The 22,504-nt window shown below is 39.6% G+C and overlaps 1 protein-coding gene across 9 annotated transcripts in view; it reads left to right on the top strand.

Annotated features, from left to right (window-relative positions):
• PCGF6 (polycomb group ring finger 6) overlaps positions 1 to 22,504 on the top strand; it is a 43,503-nt gene that overhangs the window by 10,285 nt on the left and 10,714 nt on the right. For 3 of the 9 annotated variants that reach the window (XR_012662792.1, XM_075107298.1, XM_075107295.1), the window contains 2 exons: positions 2,184 to 2,282; positions 8,489 to 8,575. Coding sequence is in view for 3 of the 9 variants with exons in the window: in XM_075107298.1 (XP_074963399.1) it covers positions 2,184 to 2,282; positions 8,489 to 8,575 (186 nt within the window). In the remaining 6 variants the exon portion in view is untranslated. Of the gene's footprint in view, positions 1 to 2,183; positions 2,283 to 8,488; positions 8,576 to 15,308; positions 16,978 to 17,763; positions 17,869 to 18,222; positions 19,000 to 22,504 lie in introns of those variants that run through there. The other 6 variants (XR_012662788.1, XR_012662791.1, XR_012662787.1 and 3 more) reach the window with 3 other exon arrangements.

Here is a 22,504-nt window from a genome sequence, read left to right as displayed (position 1 = left end):
CTGATTGTACCATTTTACTAATTTCCTTCATGTTTTCAGCTGCGTTGATTTCTAATCAATATATTTTCAGGCACAAATCACAGAATCACATAGATTTAATTGCAGTTATCCATACTATTTTTAATAGTAATTACATTTGTTATGGCAGAGCTTAGGCAATTTCAAACTTTCAAATACAGAAATAAGAATTTTCACAAAGAATTAAAATGTGAGTATAGTTTCATAAAACAAAATTAATTTATAGAAGGGGGACTATGTTCTTGAAAATGTCTGCAGGCAGTTTTCTTCATCTGTTACACCTGTCCACATACCCAGAATTTTTCCTTCTTTTTACCCTTAACATTTCACACTTTTTTTTTTTCTTGCCCTTGTATCACCTCTCATCCTTCCTGTCTGATATTTGCCCTTCTCTCTGCTTTGTTTTTTTATCCTGTTTGTTTTAGGCCACACAAGAATGACCGTAGGGCAGTTCAACCATTTTATTAACTTACATGTTGTAATATTAAAATTTGTGCCAGAGACTTATTTCCTCTGAAACATGCCATTCCAATGCAAGTGGCATTACCTTTTAAAAAAGATACTTAGCTCAAACATCATTAAGGAGTGTTTGATTCAGGAAAGGAAATTTTTTTGTGTAAATGTTTTTGTTCCCTTTTAAGGCATAAATATTCCTGCTTACTTTAACTGGCCATAGACTAAAGTGCCACTCAGCTTATGTGCATATTTAGACTTCTGTATCATCTATGTGAGTTCTAAGAAATACAACATCTTTTAACTGGTATTTTTATAGAGCATTTTCAAATTCCTGTCTGTTAACCCCCAGCTTCACTCTCTCTTCTTCCTTTCTATCCTTATTTTCTTCACTACACTTTATATCTTTGTGCTTTTTTTTATTCCACTTGATGACCAAGAGGGTTACTCATCAACCTTCCAAATCCTCTCATACCCACTTCTCACAAAACATACCCTGATCCACTTTTAGCATTGCTCTGTCCTCAATTACTTGTTTTTCTGTCTCATTTTTCTGAACTAGATATGGAACTTCATATATGAAGGGGTTTCAACCTTTTTTTTTTTTAAAGTGGGAATGGGGTGGAAAGAACAGGTTATGAGATCCATGGCCCATAAACTGTGATTTATACATGCAGGGAGCATAAATTCAGCATCATCAAGCTTGCCGCAGCATGGTTCCCTAGATCAGGTCTGACTGTCGTTTCTAGCTCTTGTACATGAATAAATCAAACTATTGTTCCCAAACCACAGTTATCATGGATACATATTTAAATTCATTATTGAATTCAAGGGTAGTCCATGACCCCCTGCCCCTTCTTTCAAATTGAAAGAATATGATGAACCTGGATAGTAAATCACAGCTGTTCAAAGTCGACATAAAAATCCAATTAATTGACACAAGGTAATCCATTTATCACACTGAGTGCAGTCATCTGCTCTGCCTTTGTGCCTCTTCACTTAGCTACCTGTATCACCAGTCAGCTATTTAAAATTTTATATGTAGACGAGAAACCCATTAAAATTTTTGAGGCTGGCATAACAAATATCTTGTTGTTGCAGTCCTTGCTGTGAAAGTATTCAGAAATGATACAGAAATTTCAGACCAGTCTTACCCTTGTGTTCTGCATATTCGTATATTTTAATTGACTCTGGAATTTCATGGACTATTAAGTTGGTTCCAGCCCAAGCCATAATATTTCTAGGATGCTAAAGGACTTAAGCTCCTTGCATTATAAAATTATGTGGTTTAATTAGCTGAATGTTTGGTACACAAGACTGACTCGTGGAAAATAAGGAAACTTCAGGAAGTAGTTCATGTGTTTCTGATAAGTAAATGCTTGTGGGGGGGAGAAGTTCTTATAATGCTGTGTAATAATTTCGATGTGGAATTAATAGCAAATGTCATTCTCTAGTACTTAATAGTGAAATAGGAGTGAAGTCAGTAGTTGGTTATTTTAAAAAGTTGTTTTAAAAGGCAGGAAGTTTGAACCTGGGGTCTTAATACATACTTAATCCTTTCCCTGTGAGGTAATCTGGAAGCACATCAGAGAAAGGTCCAAAAATATAAGTTGTCTCCGTCTGTTTTTGGGCTTTCACTTGGGTTTGGGGTTTACAAGGGATGATGGCCAAAAACGTACATTGTCTTAAAATCTTACACTTATTCTTTACAGCCTTTGGAAAAGAAGTTTGTACGTGTTTCAGGGGAGGCAACAATTGGGCATGTGGAGAAATTCCTCAGAAGAAAAATGGATCTGGACCCTACTTGTCAGGTACGCTGCTTGTAGTGGCACTTACAAGTCCACTGTGATCAATGTAATGCTTGCACTTCAGAGAGAACATTTCCATTGTTCATTACAGTCTAGAAGTAAGTTAAGTTTTTTAAATGCAGTAAGGATTAAAAAATGAAACTTAGGAAATGTTGTGATCTGTGAGGAACTCCTTTCCCAGCTCATTTGCAACATGTTTAAATTTTCATTATAATACGTTATTATTTGTATCGAGTTTCTAAAGTGCCATATAAGATTTCAGCAGATGAAATTCAAAACCAAAAGATACTGCTAATTCAAAGGTGAAACTGAGTATATAGAAATGAAAGTGACTGTGGGAGAGTGTGAAGCTAGAGACAGGTAGGAGCTGAATAATGGTAAAATTCAACAATGCTAAAGAAGTGATCAAGGGCTAAGAAAGAATGCTACTGTGGATGGATGTGTTGAAAGGTATGAATGCAGATGTACACACATGCCTCCAAATAAGAATTCAAAGGAGCAGAATGTGGAACAAAATACTTAACTTCATATTTCTCAATAATTTTGGTAGGGATTGCACATCAAAACCAGTTTACAATTCTTCAATGTATTTCAGCAACCATTTGGTTGAGAAGGTGCAGGAGTTCTGTAATGTGTAAACAATTCTTAAAGCTGTCAATTATTGGTAAATCAAGCTGGTGCTGATGTGAATAGGCAAATGGTGGAAGTCAAGTGCTGGCTTTGGAGTTAAGGCTGTGTTTTCATACAACAGTAAGCGTCTGAGACAATACGGCATGACTGTGTGCCTCAGTAATGAGTATTTATTCATGCCACTTCACTTTTCAGTGGTGACAAAGCAACTCAGATACAAATTAATCATCATTTTGAGGAAGTAAGTGTTCTCATTTGCTGGTTTCCTCTCAGTGAGAGTCTCTGTAGCTTTCAGGTGGTGGTGACTTGTATTCTGAACAAATAGAAGTATACTCAAAATTATGCTAGAGAAACTTCTTGCATTAACTGAGTGTTGTTTAGTTGAGGGGAAGGAATTGTTTTGTTTGGGTTTTCTGAAGTAGCACATCAGAATCTCAATTTTCAGGAGCACTGATCATCTGTAAGGTAAACCGCAGTTACCCATCTTTCAAAATCAAGCTAGGCCTGTGTGTTGGATGTCTTTCAGATTTTGCAATCTTGAGATCATCTAGATCTAGAAAAAATCTTGAGAATTTTTACCCCATTAGTTACTTTCTGCTTGAACTTCACCAGACAGGATGTGATTCACTGTTAGTGGGTATGTGTTACTGTGTCTCAAAAGCTGACGATTTCATAGACTTACTTTCTCAAGATACTGACCCAGTCACTTTTATCTCTGCTGGCATCCAGTTTGCCATTCTGGAGTAAGGCATATTCACTGGCTAGTTCTAATCTCTTGGTCTCTTCTGTGCAAGCCCTGCCTGCCTGGAGGAAATGTTAAATCTGCTGTCTTCTACAGTCAGATTCTTCGGCTGCTTTTTTCCTTTCTTAACTGATCTGCTCCTTTTTTATTTAAGCAAGTATTTTTTTGGTCACTGGAAACCTGTAGTTGATTTTCATGCCACAGATCATGACTGATATATTGAATATATTCAGGCTTGTTCTTAAAAGATTAGGGAATTAGGGAAATGAAGCAGAAAATATTTTTCCTGTCCCGATTGATCATTTCTTTGTCATATGGGGACTTAAGGTTAAAGGAATGTATGTACTGAGCTGTCACCTTCTCATTGTAGTATGCAGAACTGAAGCTGATGGTTTGCTGGTAAAGATGCAGAAAGTGAAAGAGATGTCAGATATGTCACTGAAGATTAATAAGCCTAATGAATCATGTCTTACTTGAACTTCCCAGGATGACTAATAGAACAGAAGCTGTAAAACAAAATTAGGGAGATCCTGAATATAAATAAGCACAGGCAGAAGAATTTAGGGAAATAGGTTGTAAGCTGTACGTGTGAAGAATATAAACGTAGGGGGTGCTTGGATGCTTTTTTAGTTTGTTGCAGAAGTTTGGAAGAGTGTTGAGGACTGCAGTCGTTCATTTCCTGTAGGCTTCCCCAAAGTATGTTAAAGAAGAAATAGATACTAAGTTAGGACAACAACCTTTCTTTTTAATACTAGTTATTTAGTCTTGATTTTGAACTCTCTCCAGTTCTTCATTACCTAAAATAATCAATTCTTATATAAAATGTCATGATGGGTACGCTCAACTTGGGATTAGGGTCCAAGATCTAGGTTCCCTTGGGAAGCTAGGAAATTTCTTTCAGAAACACATGATTCGGGCACTATTGAGCTAAAATGCATGGCATTCGCAGTATTTTTTCCCACACTTCTCTACAGAAAACTTAGTGCCACAGTGTTTAATTGTGCCTTACTTGGGACATAAAAGATTTGACTGTGAGGAGGGAACAGAGTCTTTCCTCCTTTCCCTCCTCAGTGTATCAGTTGCATCCTTGGTTTCAGTCCTTATGCTAGGTGTGGTTATTTTGTGAATGCCATCAGTCCCTACTGAAAAACAACTTAGTTTGACAGTCTGCGAAGGTATTATCTGAAAATGTTTTACTTGTTCCTTGTTAGAGCTGATTCAGTGATCAAGTGATAGAGAATATGCTACCCTTTCTCCTGACCTACTAACTGTACTTGGACCTCTTTGACTTAATTTGTTCATGTGGAATATTAGCTAATATTTGCCCTTCTTCATTGACTTGCACAAGTGGGTTGGATTGAGGTTAATGAATATGTGAAATAAGCCATCTGACTCATGTGACAGTATATATAAAAGTCTAAAAAGCAGTTTTGAAGCCACTGCCTTTGTTCTTTTTATCTAGTCTGAGGCCTCAAATTATTTTCAGACTTCTTCATTTGAGTTTGCAAATGGATTATGATTCAAATATCCTGGTTTATCTGAGAGGTTAAGGCTTCATTTATTCTTCATTTATTTTTATCTACCACTTGAGCTGACAAACTCTTTCTGGTGCTTTGTTTTGATCTGTATGCTTTGGGCAGTAATTAATTTTCTGTATGTGTTTATATATATTTCTAATTGTATATTGTTGCTGGAATTTGTTGGGGGGTGTGTGAAAACAGTTTTTGAGCAACCGGAAGTGCTAGTAATAGCTAAGTGGATACCATTTAATTTGAGCTAAATACAGGCTATGGTGTTTGGAATCCATTAGATACTTGGCTTTGACATCTGATGCGCATCTGTATAGTTTGTGTGCTGCTGAAGAGTGGGGAGAGAATGAAGTTTTCTTTAAAGTGTTATTTCCTTTGAGGTCATCCTGCAGCAGCTTTATCCCTTCTTGGTGCTTGTTCTGTAAGGACAAGAGAGACTGCTGAAAGACTTGCATCTCAGCTGGTCTGAATGAATTCATGTATTTTATGGAACAGAAATGTTCCATACTCATATGTGCGTTCCTGAAAGCGTGTGTAAAGAGGAAAGTCTGTACTCATACAGTATCATTGTCGATGCAGTTTCTTTATGCCAGTCTTAGGCTCTGGAATAGAAGTGTCTGGTACCTTTGAAAAGTAAGTAGCAGCTAGAGGAAATAGAAGGCTCTGCCAGCTTTTTTTAATAACTAGCCCAAATACTCATGTCAATCTCTAAAACTTTTGTGTTTTCCTTGTCCTTCCCTGGACAGTATCGGTTGGCATATAAACTATTGATTGAGGTCTACTGCTTTCTGGGCCAAATCCCCCTTGGGATGAATCTTATGTGGAATGTTCCTTACAAGAAAGTTTTCCATTTTTATCTCTGTCTTAATTGGTGAGTATTAATTTATAATTGTCTGTTATCATGACTTTGAGAAATGGCTCTAACAGCAAACATGCCACCTAAAGAAAATAAATGGCATCATGGACAGGCTACTTTATTGTAATAAGAATTTTAACAGAGTGACTGAGCATTCAGCAGCTACACCTTCATGTTTCCTTTCAGCAAAAGTTCAAACTATATTTAATTCTGTCTCACTAGCTGTCAGTACTAGCTGGCTTCAGTTTTACCAGTCAGTTAAAATTGTGGCAAATTCATAGCACTTGTGTTGCTGGTGCCTCTTTTGTAACGGAGTACATAAATTACTTTACTGCACAAGGATTCCTCTGAGATACATTTTGCAGTTGATTTTCGCACTGAACTGGGATTTTTTTCATTGTATGTTTTATTCTCTTGACCTTATAGAACAAATGCTAGCGTAACAATTGGCAGGCAGAAATTCAGGCTTTGGTGCTGGAATGAGGAGATTAGGCATTTGGCATTCAGAGCACTCTAACATGGTAAATGTGGAAAAACTCTTGTTAGAACTCATTGAATCTTTAGTGACTACCGTTTGAAACTGGAGCAGCAGGATCAACAGTGGGATAGTTTCAAATAAGCATTCTGATTCTGTTTTGAAAGATTGTCAGTGGTTGTCACTATGTCTGCATCTGATATTGGGCAAATAGATTATATTTTCTGTTTCTGTAGAATATATAAAATGTGTATGTGTGTATGTTTCAGTGGGAGCTGCATTCAGTTTTCAGTGCCTTATGGTATAAAAATTGGAAAAGTAAGCTTATAAAGCAAAAGTAATTAAACTCATATATTACTGGAAAGCAAAGCAGACATATCTGTCTTCCTGCAGTAATAACTGTAGAGGCTAGAATGCATGGGAAACAGCAGAAATAATGGTGACCAGCTTTCAGAAAGAAAAATGTATTTCAGGTTCTGTGTTAAATACATCAAATGTTGATGTTAAATATATATACACATGTGTATATATGGATCAATAGCTAATTAATATTTAATGTTATGTCCAGATTAGTTTTTACTTGCTGTTTTCCTCCTAGAAACTAAAAGCAGAAGACATACTAAGCAGTTTACATATTCTGCAAATTAAGATTCAGCGTAACATGAATGGAGTATTCTACATTGTTCTCATACTATACAGATGGTGAAGTAAATTGGCCTTTTTGAGCCTCTAAGGAGCAAAATTACTGTGTTCCTGATTCTCAGAACAACATGGTCTGCCAGCAAGAGGCATAAATCTTCCTAAATCCTTTCATGAAGAACAAGAGAGAGATAGTGGGTCAGCATGCAGAAGAGCATAAATCCAGGGGAATTGAATAGCTGAAGCACAGAGTGCATCTAATAGTGGAAAGTGACCATATAAGAGTATACATAATGATATTGCAGTATGCTGTCTGACTACTGCAGTGGTAGAGCTTAGACAGTTTCCTTGCAAAAAGCTGTGGGGCAGCTCACTGTCAATGCTCTTAACTTTAATTTTGAGGTTTCATCACTGTAATTCACAGATGAGAGCCCTCTCGTTTCTGTATCTAGAAATTGCTCATAAGGAAACTGTAACCAAGCTGCAGTTTGAGAGAGAAACAGTGCTGTGTTAGCTGCTGCAGTTTGGATTGTTAGAGACTGGATTTACGTTAGGCACAGTAAATTCTTAGTAACTTCTTTGTAAAGAAGCTTATTTTTCATAATAGTCAAGGCAAGGACTTCAGAATACCTCATTATGTTTTCTTTTTCTTTCTTTTCCCTCCAAAATTACTGTTTTTGTGGGCAGTTACTTAACAGAAGTGCCTCCTCCGGAATTGCAGACATCATTGACATAGTTTAGCTGCAACAGAGGACATTGCTTAGAATTGCTGAGTATGCCCTTCACTTGCATCACAGAAGTATTGGTTGCATTTTGAAGGACAGTGTGAAGTAATTGCTGACAGTGGCAGACAGTGTGCTGTTCTTTTCTATTAAAACACTTCTTCCAAACAGTCGTATCAAGCAGACTTATTGACATGTTTTGTCACTCAAGAAATGGATGAGGCCAGCAGTGGCTCACTTTCTGTCAGTAGCACAAACAACTTGCCCTTTTTTACAAACAATAAATGACTCTGGATATCTGTGAGTTCCCCTTAAATTCATTATGGCTATTACTAAACAGCTTTTTTTCAGCAGGCACACCAAACCAGGAGTGAAACAATAAACTGTCCTCTCTGTTCCAGAAATGAGCCCCACATGGGGGTGTGGGGTGGGAGGCATTGAGGCAGTGGAATAGTGCTGTGCATTCTATAAATACATTTGGACAACAAAGGTAAAGATGGCTTTAGTGTCTAACATGCTAGAGTTAAACTCTTCTAATCAAATTTAAAGGGCTTAGATACTGTTTTGCTAGTTCAAGAGTAGGTTGAGCTTGACCATGTTTGTGTTCCTTTCACAGGTAGACATAATATGTGGCGATCACCTGCTAGAACACTACCAGACACTGAGGGAAATTCGTCAAGCCATAGGAGAGAGTGCAGTACAGGTACGTGTGGCAGCTGGGGCCTTGTTCCAGGTTTTGTATTTTAAAAAAGAAGTCTGTCTTAAGCCATCAGGTAGCACCAACTTGTCTGAAGAAGTCACTTAGGAAATCTCTCCATCTTATGCAAAATGTTTCTTGTATTATAAATAGGGTTGAGAAGTATACATGTGGTAAGAGTGATCTTGATGGTTTGATGTTCTGGGTATGAGGGTTTTGTGGGATTTTTTTTCTATTCTGAAACAAGTAGCTATCTTATCAGTGACAAGTTATACCAGCCTTTCTTTCAATTAACATTCCTTATTTTCCTCCTTGGCAATTGCATCTCTGCAAGAAGTCAAAGGACTGAGGTGTCCCAAATAAGGCTAGCCTTGTGACCGGGTCAGGGGAATAAACTTGCTTATAAAAGCACAAAAGATACAGAATAATGAATGCAATTAATGTCCTTGATGTATATTATATCAGTCCTGGTCACAGCATGAGTGTATAGCCAACAATATCTTCTTGCTAATTTACTGTCTTAAGTGCTGCTGGCTCTGCAAATAAGAAGGCATATTTTTATTTCCTTGGGAATCTTTTCAAGCGTCTTTATAATGGGAAGGTCACACCAGTTTAGAAATGCAGCAAAACCGATGAAGTAGTCTGCCCAGTGCATTCTGAAGTATAGGTGTAAAATCATGATGTATGGCAAACTGTATATTAATCTAAACTTGGAAGTCTGAAGAGTGAATGTTTAATACAGTGGGAAGAAATGGGGTTGGTATTTTATTTGGAAAGCAATCTAAGCAGATGGCAGAAAGGCTAAAATAGCAAATTTAGTTCTCTTGACTTGTTTGTGCACACACATGCACTATCTTTTACATTTAAATTTCCTGGTGAGCCCTTTCATGCTACAAGAGGGCTTCTGTGTCGGGGCAAGTAGTGGAAAGCTGATTTCAAAGTATCTTGGATATTGTATCACCTGTACCTGATTTGAGTAACTAGGAGGGATCCCATAGTCAGGGAAGACTTGTGTGGCTCTTGCTGGTGCTGGCAAACATGAAAAATCTTGAGGTTTGTGGTGTGTACCTCAGTTTCTGCAGTCAAAGGGAATAAATGCCATACTTGATGTCTTAGCTGTTTATATAATAACTTGAAGAAAAAATGAAAATGTAACCTAACCTGCTTGGGGAGCCAGGGGATAGAAACCAGGAGGAAGCAGCACTGATAACAAAAGCTTGCTTCTAATGTAATGAGTTCATTGCAAGTAAATGCAGCAATCAACACATAGTGATCGAAGTGCCCTCTACTAAAAGCTTCAGTAAATAGGAGAGAGATGATTTATTTCTCAGTCCAGGGATATAGTAATGTATACATGCTTTTAGACTTCATCTTAGCACAAAAGCTTTTCATGTATGAAAATTGCTCTTGGGGAAGCACTTCAAGGAAAGCTGCACTGGTTTCATTTCCTGTCAGAAATGGATCTGCCTAGTTGAAGTTTAGTGTCTTTCATTTCTTGTCAGAATTGGGTCTGCCTGATTGATGTTTAGTGGCTCAGTACCAGTTAATAGCTCCACAGAGAGAACAGTTGTCTCAGGATACACTCTCCAGTGATGTTTCAAGTCTCATTATTACAAAACCAGTATGCTAGTGGTGAATTCTCACACACCCGCTCTCTTGGGCAAACAAACAGAAAAAGATCTTTGCTTTTTGTGAAGTCTTGTGCTTTCATATTCACTTTTGCCAGCAAATTTGAAAGATGAGGTTCGCCCTTAGTTTTTCTTCATTTTCTTGTAAAACGTCTTAGGATGCCAAATAGTTACAGCAGGAATGCTGCAAATAAACCACAGTTTCTTCTTTTTTGATATTGAAATAATTGTGATATTTTGGGGTTTTATAGTCTCACCGTATATTATTTTGCAGAAATAAAGAGGATTAATTTCTAGGATTAAAAAACCTTGGAAAACGTTTTTAGATAATTATCCAGAAAAAAAAGACTAATAGGTCAAGTCTAAAAATGGTACTGGTTGATTTTGTTTCACCAAGACCTGAAATTCAATGACGGACATCGTTGTCCTGGCCCAGTGAGACTACAGAGGAACATTTGATGGATTTCACATTAAGCTCCCAGGGCATCTTGTGCCACCATAACCTTCCAGCCTTTCCAAACCAGTGTTGGAGCTTGGAATGCCCCTAACAACTCTCACTAGGATGCTGGAACACTCTTCAAAACTGCTGTTGTCATTTACCAGTTTCTGAGGTTCATTGTTGATGCTTCATGCTAAGAAAATAGCTTCAGTAGCTACTTCGAAATACAAAGTCATTTAAAGGAATAAACATTGGGGGTTTTTATTTAGATGAATACAGTCAGTGTTAGAGGAGAAAAATAACTGCTCTTCTAAACCGCATTTTTCACTTGCAAGTTCATTCATATAAGTTGTTATCCTTTTTGCCGAGAAAAGTTATTTTTAAAATGTAGATAAATTTCTCTTTGCCAAAGGCATTAATTTTAACGTGCATTCTTTGGCAGCATTTACACTGGAAGTTTTTTTTCAATGCAGTGCAGCATTACATATGCTGTGTGTGATTTATTTTTCTGGGCCGTAATCACCCTAAATTTTTGGGGGCTTTTACTCCTCCTGAATGGTTCTTAAATGCTCAAGATTGTTTTGTGAAGATTTTGGGTGTTGGGGTTTTTCTCCCCCGCTGAGTAACAATGTGTAGTGATGCCTTAGAGCCTCAGTAAATTAAAGCCTCCTATAGGTGCAAGCTAGCAGGGTTTTAGTTGTTCTGAATAGCTATGTGCCTTTCCAGCAAGTGTGGGAAGATCAAGTGTGATCTGATGGTAAAATAAATATTCCCAATACCAACCCCATAATAACCTGTTTGGGTTGTTTTAACTGGAATAAATAGGCAAGTAATTTTAGTGGTTGAATGTAAATGATCTAACATGTTACTGAGTAGTTGATAGAAGGCTTAAAAAAAAAAAAGGAATAAATCTTGTAGATCTCAAGATATTTTATAATTTCTGAAATTGGGTGGTTGCTTGAATCTTTCTAATTATTTGGAAATATGATTTCTAACTGTGTTTAGGGCAAAAACATAAAAAATTTGCTGCACAGAATTTATATAAAAAGAAGCAACTTTGCCTGATTTTTAAATCCGTGTAATACTTGTGGAATTTACTGCAAGGAGAGATCAAAGACACTGATACAAATTTTTTAAGAGGCTCAATTTTGTTACCAAGCATTGAGATCTGCCTGTAATCAAGAGTTTGATCAAGTGGCCTTGGAAGGAAGCTTGTTATTAACTGTATGGGAATGTAATTTCTTCCCTGTATTACCTTCCTCCCCTCTGCTGCACAAATGCACAAGATCCAAGCTGCTAGTTATTGTCACTTGTCTGAAACTGGCCTCCTCAGAGTTCTGCATCACTGATGGATATAATGAGCTCACACATGGGAAAAGCTAAAAAGAGTAGCTTCCTTTATGTTCCTGGCCCTTGGCACAGAGGTCTTGCAGACTGTAATGCTCTCTTTGTACCTGTCACCTTTTTGTAACCCAATGCCGTTGGTTGGTTGGTTTTTTTTGCTGTCTCTCCTAAGATGGGCAGTAAGATCTGTGATCTAATTTAATGACTGTGACCCTCTAGCACACATCTGCTATGGAAGTGTTCTGCTCTCTGCTGTGGGGATACTGAATTTGAAAGCGAGGTGCTTTTTGCTGCTGCTGCTCTTACAACATCAAAAGGTGTATATATTATGATGTTTCTGTCTGTCAGTTCCACTCTAAAGCTTATAGTTGGATGTAACAGGTGGGGTCCTTTCCATTTGTTTGGGTCAGGTTCACAAATGTGTGGCAAACAATGCTGGAGAGTTTTGCAGTAAGAAGGGATCATATTTCATTTTGCTTTTCTTTTGGGCATGTCTGAGTTAGCCTGATTTGAGATTTGTAATAAGCAGTGAGAGCTCCTTCTCTGTTTGGATTTCCTTTTAAGAACAGTATCTGGAGAGAGCAGCTGAAAATATATAGAAATGTATAATACTTAAGAAGTTAATAATTACAGAGTAAGCAGTGTCAGTACTTGGTTAATTCTCAGGTTCTCTTTGTACAGAAGGAATTGCAGTGGGTTTGGCCTTCGGTTTAATAGGGATATTTCATATGTAGATAATTCCTTTAAATGTTTTACTGCCAAATATACCATTTGAAAACTCATTCATCAAAGAATACTGTTGTAGCATTTTCTTGTATAAATATTTATTTCCTTTAAGAAACTCTGCAGTAGAGGAAAAACTGGTTTTGACTACAGTTCTCAAAAAAGTAAGTTTGAATGTGTCTTTCTCTATTAAAGTAGCTGACAGGCACAAGGAGTAAGTATATATTTGTGAAGGTATAGCAACATAGTGTGTGCCAAGAGGTTCCTAAGTAAATTCATAGTACCTGTTCTACCTCACAAGAGGGGAGGATGGTCAAGATCCTATCTTCATACTGCAACACAGTCATCCCACATTATGCTAGGCACTGAGTAAAGTTCTTTTTAACTCTTAAACTGTCTCCTCCTGTATCCTTCTATGAGTTAGCAATGGATTTCTGGTTATTAACAGGGTAAGAAGATGAAGGAAAGATAGTGAGCTGTCACTAATACCACAGGAATAAACTAGGGGTTTTTATTCCTGTTCATTGGAGTTAAGGTTGGCCCTCATTTGTCATTGTAAGCATCCTTTAGACAAAAATGGGGCTGCATGAAATGCACAGAGCACATTTGCTGTTCTCAAGCTGTTTGTATCACCACTGGCTGTAGAGTTAGGGAGCATGTTTATTTGCTGTAGCCTGAACATTGTCTCTTTAGTAGCTATTTTAATGTGCTGTCCTTTTTTTCCAACATAACCCTTCTGGTTGGTTTTGAAAGTTCTTGTAGAAGAATACTTTAATCCACTTTTCTCATTGCCTGCACTTTAATCCCGTTTTTTGGATCTTCAGTATTGATCTTATAACTGACATCATCACGTCCAGTGATGCAAAGCATTTGGATTTGATTTCCCTTAGATTTGACTTGTGGATGCCAGAAGTTTGTAGATTCAAAAGCGACAGACTAAGTTAAAAGAAAAGTCATCAGAAGACACTTGATACAAAGCTACTTTGACTTCGGGCTCAGGAACTTCCTGAGAAAAGCCAGAAGCAGTGTTTCAGGTGTTACTAAATGAGCGTGTTGGCTAAACTGATTAAAGTATTGCTGTTGCAGATCTGTTCTCCTTTGTTATGAATCTGTTTTCTTTCACCATCACATTTGAAAACTCCAATAGCTCTTCCATTTTTCTTTTCCCTTGAAAATAACATACTGCACTTTTTTTTTTTCCCTCAGCTTTCTTTCTAGTGTCACTGTTTAGCTGCCAGACAAAGAAACTAATGATAGAAGAAGTAGTAAAATAATTACACACAGCAGCAGTTAGGATGGTTTTCTGCTGAAAGAGCTTTGTGGCACTAGAGGCAAAATGAGGCTATTTTTCTATACGAGGTCATCTTCCAGACAAAACATAAGAGGTGTTGGTAGGCACTGTCTGAAAAGAACTCCCAAGGGAAGAAAAAGAGCGTATCATGGAGGCATGGAAAAGCCCATTCTGTCCTCTTGACTCTTTTTGAGATGAATTTCTTAATCCTAAATTTCCTCTAATGCAAAATGGCTCAGATTTTTTTCATGAATAGTTGAGGCTACACCAACCAGTCCAAAGCATTTTTACATAGATAACAAATTATTGTTTAAAAAACCCATATATTCTTCCAAAATACTCTGTTTAGACTAATATAGTACTTTCTACTGTTACTGTATTTTAATGCAGAACCTGTAAAATGGCGACAGTCTTTTCACTATTTTTGTGGTAATTAACTTTTTCATTAAAGATTTTTAATGTGCTGGTATACCCCCTCACACAGAACCGTGTAACTTCTCTGAAATGTACGTTATCTTAGGTCCTGTATGTTAACAGACAAAAACATCAGAAGCAAAATATGGTAGAAGTTCTAACGTGTCAGTTGTGATTAATGCAGTTTTTTCTTCAAAAGAAAACTTTTATTAAAGCCTGTCTGTATAAATAGGTCTAATGAAACAAGTCAGATTCCCAGTGGATCAATGGTGGAAGCAGACTAAGTGCTAGACCTTCCACCAGCTGTGTGTGAATTACGTGACATCAAGTAAGACTGATGAGTCAAGAAGGTCCTGTTTCACAGGTGAAAGGGTTTTTTTTTTAATGTGGAACAGTCTCAGAAGAGGAGAAACATCACTTAATAGATTTTTAAATTATTATTATTATTACTATTCCTTGTATTCATTACTTAATAAATGTGTAGTAGTAGTCTGGGCTCTTCCAGTACAGCTTTTGGCAGCACCTTCTAGAACTACTTAACTGATAACTGTTTTTTTCTGCACCACAGTATCATGTGGAAAACAGCATGAGTTGTAAATGAGAGCCTATTGTATGAAGATAACTCCATTATAACTTAAAATAAATTAAAATAAAAGCAAAGTACCAGATTTTACCTTTTTTAACACCCTTTTCCATCTCAAAGAGGAGAGGGGAATATAATGATTTGCCTTGATATTTCAAACTTGTATTCACCATACAGGAGTGACATGGTATAAAATGGTGAGTGAGATTGAAGCTGAGGTTCTGACAGGCAGTGACTGTCATACCAGGCAGTGACAGAAAAGCCTCATAGAGAAGGTGAAGCGGTATGATGATGCAGTTTCTTTCTCTTCTCTCTAGGACGGTTTACTTGTACTGCACTATGGCTTGGTAGTATCTCCACTAACTGTAACTTAAAGATTGCTAGAATATCAGAAGGCAAAAGAATCCAAGTCATCAAGCTTCTTCACTGCTGTTTTTCACCAAAGGCCATCGTATTTCCTGTGACAGGAAGCAAGTAAAAGGAACCATCGCTAACTGCTGTATGCTTGTAACTTAACGACTGACTTTACCACTGTAAAAAATTACTTCTGTAAGTACAGCTGTAGATGTTGCTATGCTTTGTGTTACAAATTACTGTCTTCAAATTTCACTCAGCTCAGGGAATTTAAACACTCAGAGTAGCTGCATTTTTTTACTTTCTAAAACCACAAGATCTCATGAGGTGAACAGCCTTTTTTCCCTCTTAGCTGTGAGATATTGCTTACTTTCTAAGTGTCTAGCTAGAACAGTGCTCTCAGGGATGATCTTCAGTGGGCAGTGTAACTTATTCTGAGGAGGAGACAGTCATTTGTCTAAAAAACAAAGAAGTGTGCTGTGATCATCTGTCTTCGGAGGTGATTTGCAGAGAGGAAGGGAACTTTAGGAATGCAGACCAAAATGGGTAGAAAATGACACATCATAAGCATTGGGTTTTTTTCAGAAGTAGCATTAAATTTAGTTGTTTTTCCTGAAGAAAAACAATTTTGTTTGCACTGGAAATATTTGCTGGTAGTTTGGCTTATACCAAATGGTAGATCATGCCTCTCTAATCTTAATGGAGGTGAGCTGGCTGTAAGCTGGTTAAACTATGCATGGGGAAAAAAAAAAGTAGCACCTCTTTCTACCTGCTTGCTGTATGTAAAATAATCACTGTCAGCCTGATTCTGCTGTCATGTAAAATCTGTCAACTGACTTGACTGGCAGGAGCATAAATGCGTAAATCCTTTCACTTTGGCACTTATCTTTCTAGCAGCAGTGAAAATGGTAGCTTTCTCCACTCTTTCTACTGTATATTAGTGCATTGTAGTGGAGACCAGGCTTGAGTAATGTAATACTTGCCTGTTACTACCAGATTCACAGAGGACATTAGGTAGCTTTAACATATTAAAATACTAGGTTTTGTGACATCTGTAATACTTCAAATTCTGTTCAGTTTAAGATTTCCATGGTTTCATGCGCAGCATTAAGGACCAGAGCTTTCTGTGTTATGGTCTTGCTGCACACCAGTTCATCAGTGTGGAGATTCATGATAGGTGCTATTATGCACCAGGCTCCCTCCCTTCACTCCAGTCAGTGTAAGGAGGGGGAAGAGATTCCTTTGTAAGGCCTTGCGAGCACCTAAGTTAGCCCAAATGCCCTTTCTAAGGGAACTGGCATCCTTTGTCTAAAGAAAGCTTTCATGAATCCTTCCTCAGATCTCTACAATAAACATTTGGTTTTGTCTGTGAAGATGACACCATAAGGAAAAAAAAGTCTGAAGTAATTATTGTGATGCTTCTAAAAAAAACCACAAAAAACAAAACACAACGACAAAAAAACACACAACATTTCTAGCTACAAATTCCTATTTTACCTTTAAAGTTTGTGTAGAAGTAGTGTTTAAAATGCAGAAGAAAATGAGATTATTTTGTAAACACTTTGTGAGTTGTGTTGATAAGAGATTATATATTGTAACAGTAAAATAAAGTTTATTTTAGTCAATTTAAAATTGAGCTCGCATATTTCCATGCCACGATCCCTGTGTCAGCCTCAAATTTATAGCAGTTGACACTGAAACTGCTGGATGTGCTATGGGGTTGTTAGAGTGACAAATTTCAATTAGGAGGTTGAATGGTGAAGGGTACTTTAATACCAGAATCTCCACTGGAGCTAACTGCAGTATTGTTAGCTGGAGTAACATGGAATTTCTGGGACTCTCATTTTAATGAGGATTTCAGTGAGAAATGCCTCGGTAAAGATGCCAAGTTGATTTTTCAACACAGATAGAGAAGAAATAATCCTGTGCAGATGCAGAACCTCTTTTTCCTCATTACATACATCTTTTTGTCAAAGCCACCTCTGGATTATTTTCATTCATGTTTGTAGGTGGTGTTATCAAGTCCCCTGTGATCCGGATCTTCCTCTGCCACTCTGATTATCCTGGCTTTATACAAGGCACCTGGCTCATATACTTTATCCTGTGCTTCCTGTTTCATTATTGCTTATGGTTCTGTTTTCTATGTATAGCTCTATGCTTTTAACAAGTTAGCAGTATAGTCACATTTTACATTGAAAATTCTCCAGTAATCCAAGCTTGAACTTCATGTCTACAGAAGGGCTTATCTGCAAAGTTTTACAGCTATGTAGAAGCTGATAGTTAATTTAAATTAATGTCATTTTAGGGTACTGATGACTCTGCTGCCACTGGCTTTGATGTCAGTGTCAGTTTCTGGGTTTGGTTTTGGTTTTTTTTAAAAAGGCTTCTGCAATATCTTTAAAGAGAGGTTTTCTGTAGGGTAAATCACATGCCAGCTAAAAATGCAGAAGGCCAAGACTTCCTACTTCATTCTTTCGGTGGCTTAATGAGGAGGATTGAAGACATGTTGCCTGTGATATTTTGGTAAGAATGCTTAGTGACCTCTGATTTCCCATTTGTCCGCTTCTATTTCTTCCTCGCCTGCCTTCAGTAAGCATATTGTTAACTTTTCCTGGCTGTACATCCTGCTTGCTTTCACCTTAAAGCATACCCTGAAGGCAATGATGCTTTTTCTGCTCTCCAGCTCCTGCAGTACCCCCTGGGGATCTGCTTGGCAGGTCAGCTTGCAGCCAGGGTGACCTTTGGCTATTGCCAAGGCTGATCAGTTTCCTGCATAAAGATAAAGTCTGCTTGCTTTAAAATGTGCCAATCTTCTTTCAACTCTCCTGCTGCTGTTTTATTTCTTTTGGTCTCCTTTTAACCTTTGCTTTCCTCCAGTCACATCTGGTCCTCATGACAGAAGAGCTTCAGTAACAACAGGCCGTCTACGGGATGGCATCTATGTCCTCGTGGGAGATGAGCCAGCTTTGTTCTCTGGAAGTGAAGGAAGGTGTGCTTTGACTCATTATTTTACAGGCACTACTATTCTTTTCTCACTTGGCGAAATAATTCTGATGTCATTTTCTGGTTTCCTACTTAGCAATGTCATGGCTAATGCAGATCCTAATCAAATACTACTTGTACTGCAGCATAATTCTGAGCTGCTTGACAGGGCTGCCTGTTCCCAGCAAGAGGAGACAGTGAAGTCTAGTGTCAAGAGTTCATATAAATGCAGAATCAAGCTACAGTCCAGCCATGAGCATTGAGTCATGTTGGTTATGTTCTGCCTGTTTCCTTTGTGTTTAATACAGATTTAGTGTAATAAGAAGATAAGGTTCAAGAGACTAGTGAAATGTGCAGCTGAGCTCTCTTTAAATGGAGGGGTGCTGCAATGACATGTATAACTGTAATTTATGTTCTGAACACCGCTATTGCATCCAGCCTTGATCTGCGTTGCCACCAGACTGTGGCACACACGAGTGAGGAGAACCCTTAACACTTACTTCAATAGATGTGAAACAACCAGTGGGTTTTACTGAAAAACCATTCAAGTGTGTCTAATACTAGTCTGTGTTGAATTTTTTTTTGGGGGGGGAATCACCAAGCACTTATATGCAATGATTTATGTTCATGCATGTTAATAGTCACTAATAAATAAAAACTACATCCCTGCTATTTCTGTTTTCACTTCTCTCCAGTGTGGAGTATCATTATCGTGAAATTTGTCCTCCATACAAATGGGGGCACAGGAGGATCCACTCCAGCAGTTGAGAGAGAGCCTATTAACAGAGGCATAGGAGTTATGTTTACATCTCTTTCTTTTAAAGGGAGGTGGTCAAGTTGTCCACATGAATCTTCTAATTTGCTGCATGCTCAATGGAGTGCACCAGGTGCCAGCCTGGATGTTTAGGTATTTTAAAATGTACTTGTTCTTATGTGATAAGTACTTGCTGAGAGATAGACAGAATGTTGCAAATCATCCATTCTCATCACTTTTGCTTATTCATTTTCTCTATCTCCTTTTTTTCTGTAACCCTAAGTAGTTCAGCACAAAAGGAAGCAGCAAGGTATGTGACATTGAGACTGACAGGCCTGTAGTTACCAGGGTTGTCCTGTTGCCCTTGAAGATTGGGACAACGTTTGCCAGCTTCCAGTCAACTGGGACCTCTCCAGTTTCCCAAGGGCATTGAAAAATGAGAGAGCTCTCACTGTGACATCAGCCAGCTCTTTACCCTTGGATGAATCTCATTAGGCCCCATCGACTTATAGGGATCTAGCTGGAGCAGCAAGTCCTGTACAAGTTCAGCGTTTAGTAAGAGTTTATCATTCCCACAGTCTTGGTTCTCTAGCCCAGAGCGCTGGGGGCCCCTGAGCCCATCATCAGTGTTGAAGACCGAGGCAAAGAAAGCATTGAACGTCTCTGCCTTGTTTGTTTGTGAGGTGACCATGCTCATCAAGTAATGGACCAATGTTATTTCTGGTCTGCCTTTTGCCATTAACATATTTTCAAAAGCCCTTCTTATTGTCCCTCATAGTACTGGTCAGCTTTGACTCCAGTGGGGTCTTTGGCTGCACAAATTGCCTCCATGCAGTGGCAAACAGCATCCCTGTAGTCCTCCCATGTTGCCTAAACTTGCTTCCACTGGCCATATACTTTCTTTTTTTGCCTTATTTCTAGAAGAAAATCTCTGCTAAGCCAAGCTGGCCTTCTGCCTCGCCTGCTTGGCTTCCTACATTTTGGAATTGCCTGCTCCTGTGCTCTTAGGAGTTGGTACTTAAAGCGACCAGCACTGATGGACCCCAGGACCTTCAAAAGTTTTTCCCCAGGGGATCTTACTAAGTAGTTCTCAGAGCAACCTGAAGTCTGTTCTCCTCATGTCCAGAGTTGAGGTCTTGCTGGCAGTTTTCTTCCTGTTACCATAGATTTTGTAGTTGACTGCTTCATGGTTCTTGTGGCTGAGAGCGCCACCAATTGCCACTTGACCCACAAGACCCTCTCTGTTAATAAGCAACAAATCAAGGAAGACACCCTTCCTGGTCGGTTCCCTTAGTACCTGTACCAAGGAGTTATCCTCCAGATAGTTTAGGAATCTTCTGGATGTGTTTGTACCAGCTGTGTGGTATTCTCTGTAGACATCTGGCAAGTTTAAGTCCCCCACAAGGACAAGGGCAGATGACTTGGAGGCATCCCTTTTGTTCCTTAAAGAATAACTCTTATCAGTGTCATCATCCTGGCTGGGTGGCCTGTAGTAGACTCCCATGACACCATCTGCTTTGTCTGTCCCTTAATCCTTACACAGAGGTTCTCAACTGTGGCATCGCCAAGTGCAAGCTCTGTGCATTCCAGCTCCTCCACTGCATACAGTGCCACGCCCCTGTCTTGCCTGACCTGCCTGTACCTCCTGAAGAGCCTGTAACCATCCGTTACGGCACACCAGCCACAGGACTTATCCCACCAGGTTTCATTTATGCCAGTGACGACATATCTCTGGGACTGGGCCAAGGCTTCCAGCTCCTCTTTGTTCTTCATGCTGCACACGTTTGTGTAGAAACACTTCAAGTGCAGTTCCTTGTGCCAATCACCATGTGGAGCAGTCTGAAGAATCTCACTAGCATGCAGCTCATCACTGACTAGCCTGGTATTGTCCCTTTCCCCCTTCCAATCCAGCTTAAAGCTCGATCAGCCCTACTAGCTCCTGAGCAAAATACCTTTTCCCCTTCTGAGAAAGGTGCATCCCATCAGATGTCAGCAGACCTGCTGATGAATAGACTATCCCATGAATGAAAAACCCCAAGTTCTGCCGATCACACCAGCCTCGGAGCCATGCATTGGTCAGCTGGGTCTGCCTGTTCCATTCAGTATTCTTCCCTGCTACTGAAAGGATATAAGAAAATACTACCTGAGCACCTGATCCTTCAACCAACCCCCACCCCCACAGGCTCTGAAATCCCTTTTGTTAGCATTTGGACTTCTCTTTGGTACCTCTTCTCTGCTGACATGAAGAACCAATAGTGGGTAATAGTCTGAGGACCTTGCCAGACTAGGGAGTTTCCTGGTGGCATCTCTTACCCCAGCTCCAGGGAGGCAGCAGACTTCCCTGTGGGTTGGGTCTGGTCAGCATATCAGACCCTTCCTTCCCCTCAGAAGGGAGTCACCTATGATAACTACCCTTCTTTTTTTCTTAACATGAGTGGCTGTGATGCAGGGGCTAGGCTGCCTAGATGCCTGCTCCATCCCAGAAGGACTTTCATCCACATTATTGGTTATCTGTCCATCCAGTTCCAGGGCCTCATACCTGTTGTGTATGGGCACCTGGGATGGTGAGGCAGGCTGAGAGTGGATTTGCCTGCCTCCCTAAGCAGGGTCCTGCTTCCATTCTCCCCCATCTCCTGGGTCTTCTCCTTCTGCCTGGTGGTGAGGGGGAAGGGGGTCCTTTGTCTCTTGTGCCGCAGTTGGCTGGTGCATCTGTCTCGGGGATGGTAGAGTACCGTTCCACCAGTCCATCTCCTTGTCTGGCTCCCTGATACTCCTCAGCCTGCGTGCCTCTTCCCAAAACTGCCACCATGCTGAGCAGCTCCTTTACTTGGGCACGTCTCACACAGGTGAGCTCACTGCTGCCATCAGATGCTGACCTGAAAATCAGGCACGCCCTGCAGCCCGGGACCTGGATGGCTGCATGTTCCCTTGCAAGCTCTGTTTGGGTGGCTGCAGTGATTCTTGCAGCTGGAGGGGCCACAAGGGATGCTGAGGGCACAGCTTTTTTTGCTGGGTGGATACTACGGCTCCAGCTGTTCTCTGCTCCTTGCAAGTGGGTCGCAGCCTCTGTTTGAAGCAGCAGGGCTATGCCTGCACATCCTGCCTGCGCCAGCTGCTGTGCCATGCCTTGCTCACTTGCGCTCCCCAGGTCCGTTTGAATTTCCTGCGGTTGCTCCTGGCAATGCCCCCACCATGTCAGCCCCACTGATGAGATCATCTGGCTCTCCCCGGGGTCTCCCCACACCTCTGCTTGTTTCCTGGGCTCTGGGAACCCCCCTTTCCTGTTCACCGCGTGCTCGCTCCACCATGGGACTTACCATCGCCATCACTGTGCTCCTCACCCACTGAGCATTGCCTCCGGCTTTGCCACATTTAGATTTCCCGCAGTTTTGACCCATATCATCTTTAAGATGCCCTTGCTGA

This window comes from Phalacrocorax aristotelis, chromosome 12 (assembly GCF_949628215.1).
Source record: "Phalacrocorax aristotelis chromosome 12, bGulAri2.1, whole genome shotgun sequence".
In the NCBI taxonomy this organism is placed as follows: Eukaryota; Metazoa; Chordata; class Aves; order Suliformes; family Phalacrocoracidae; genus Phalacrocorax; species Phalacrocorax aristotelis.
Note: the sequence above shows the minus strand (reverse complement) of the source record. Positions and strands in the feature narration are given on the sequence as shown.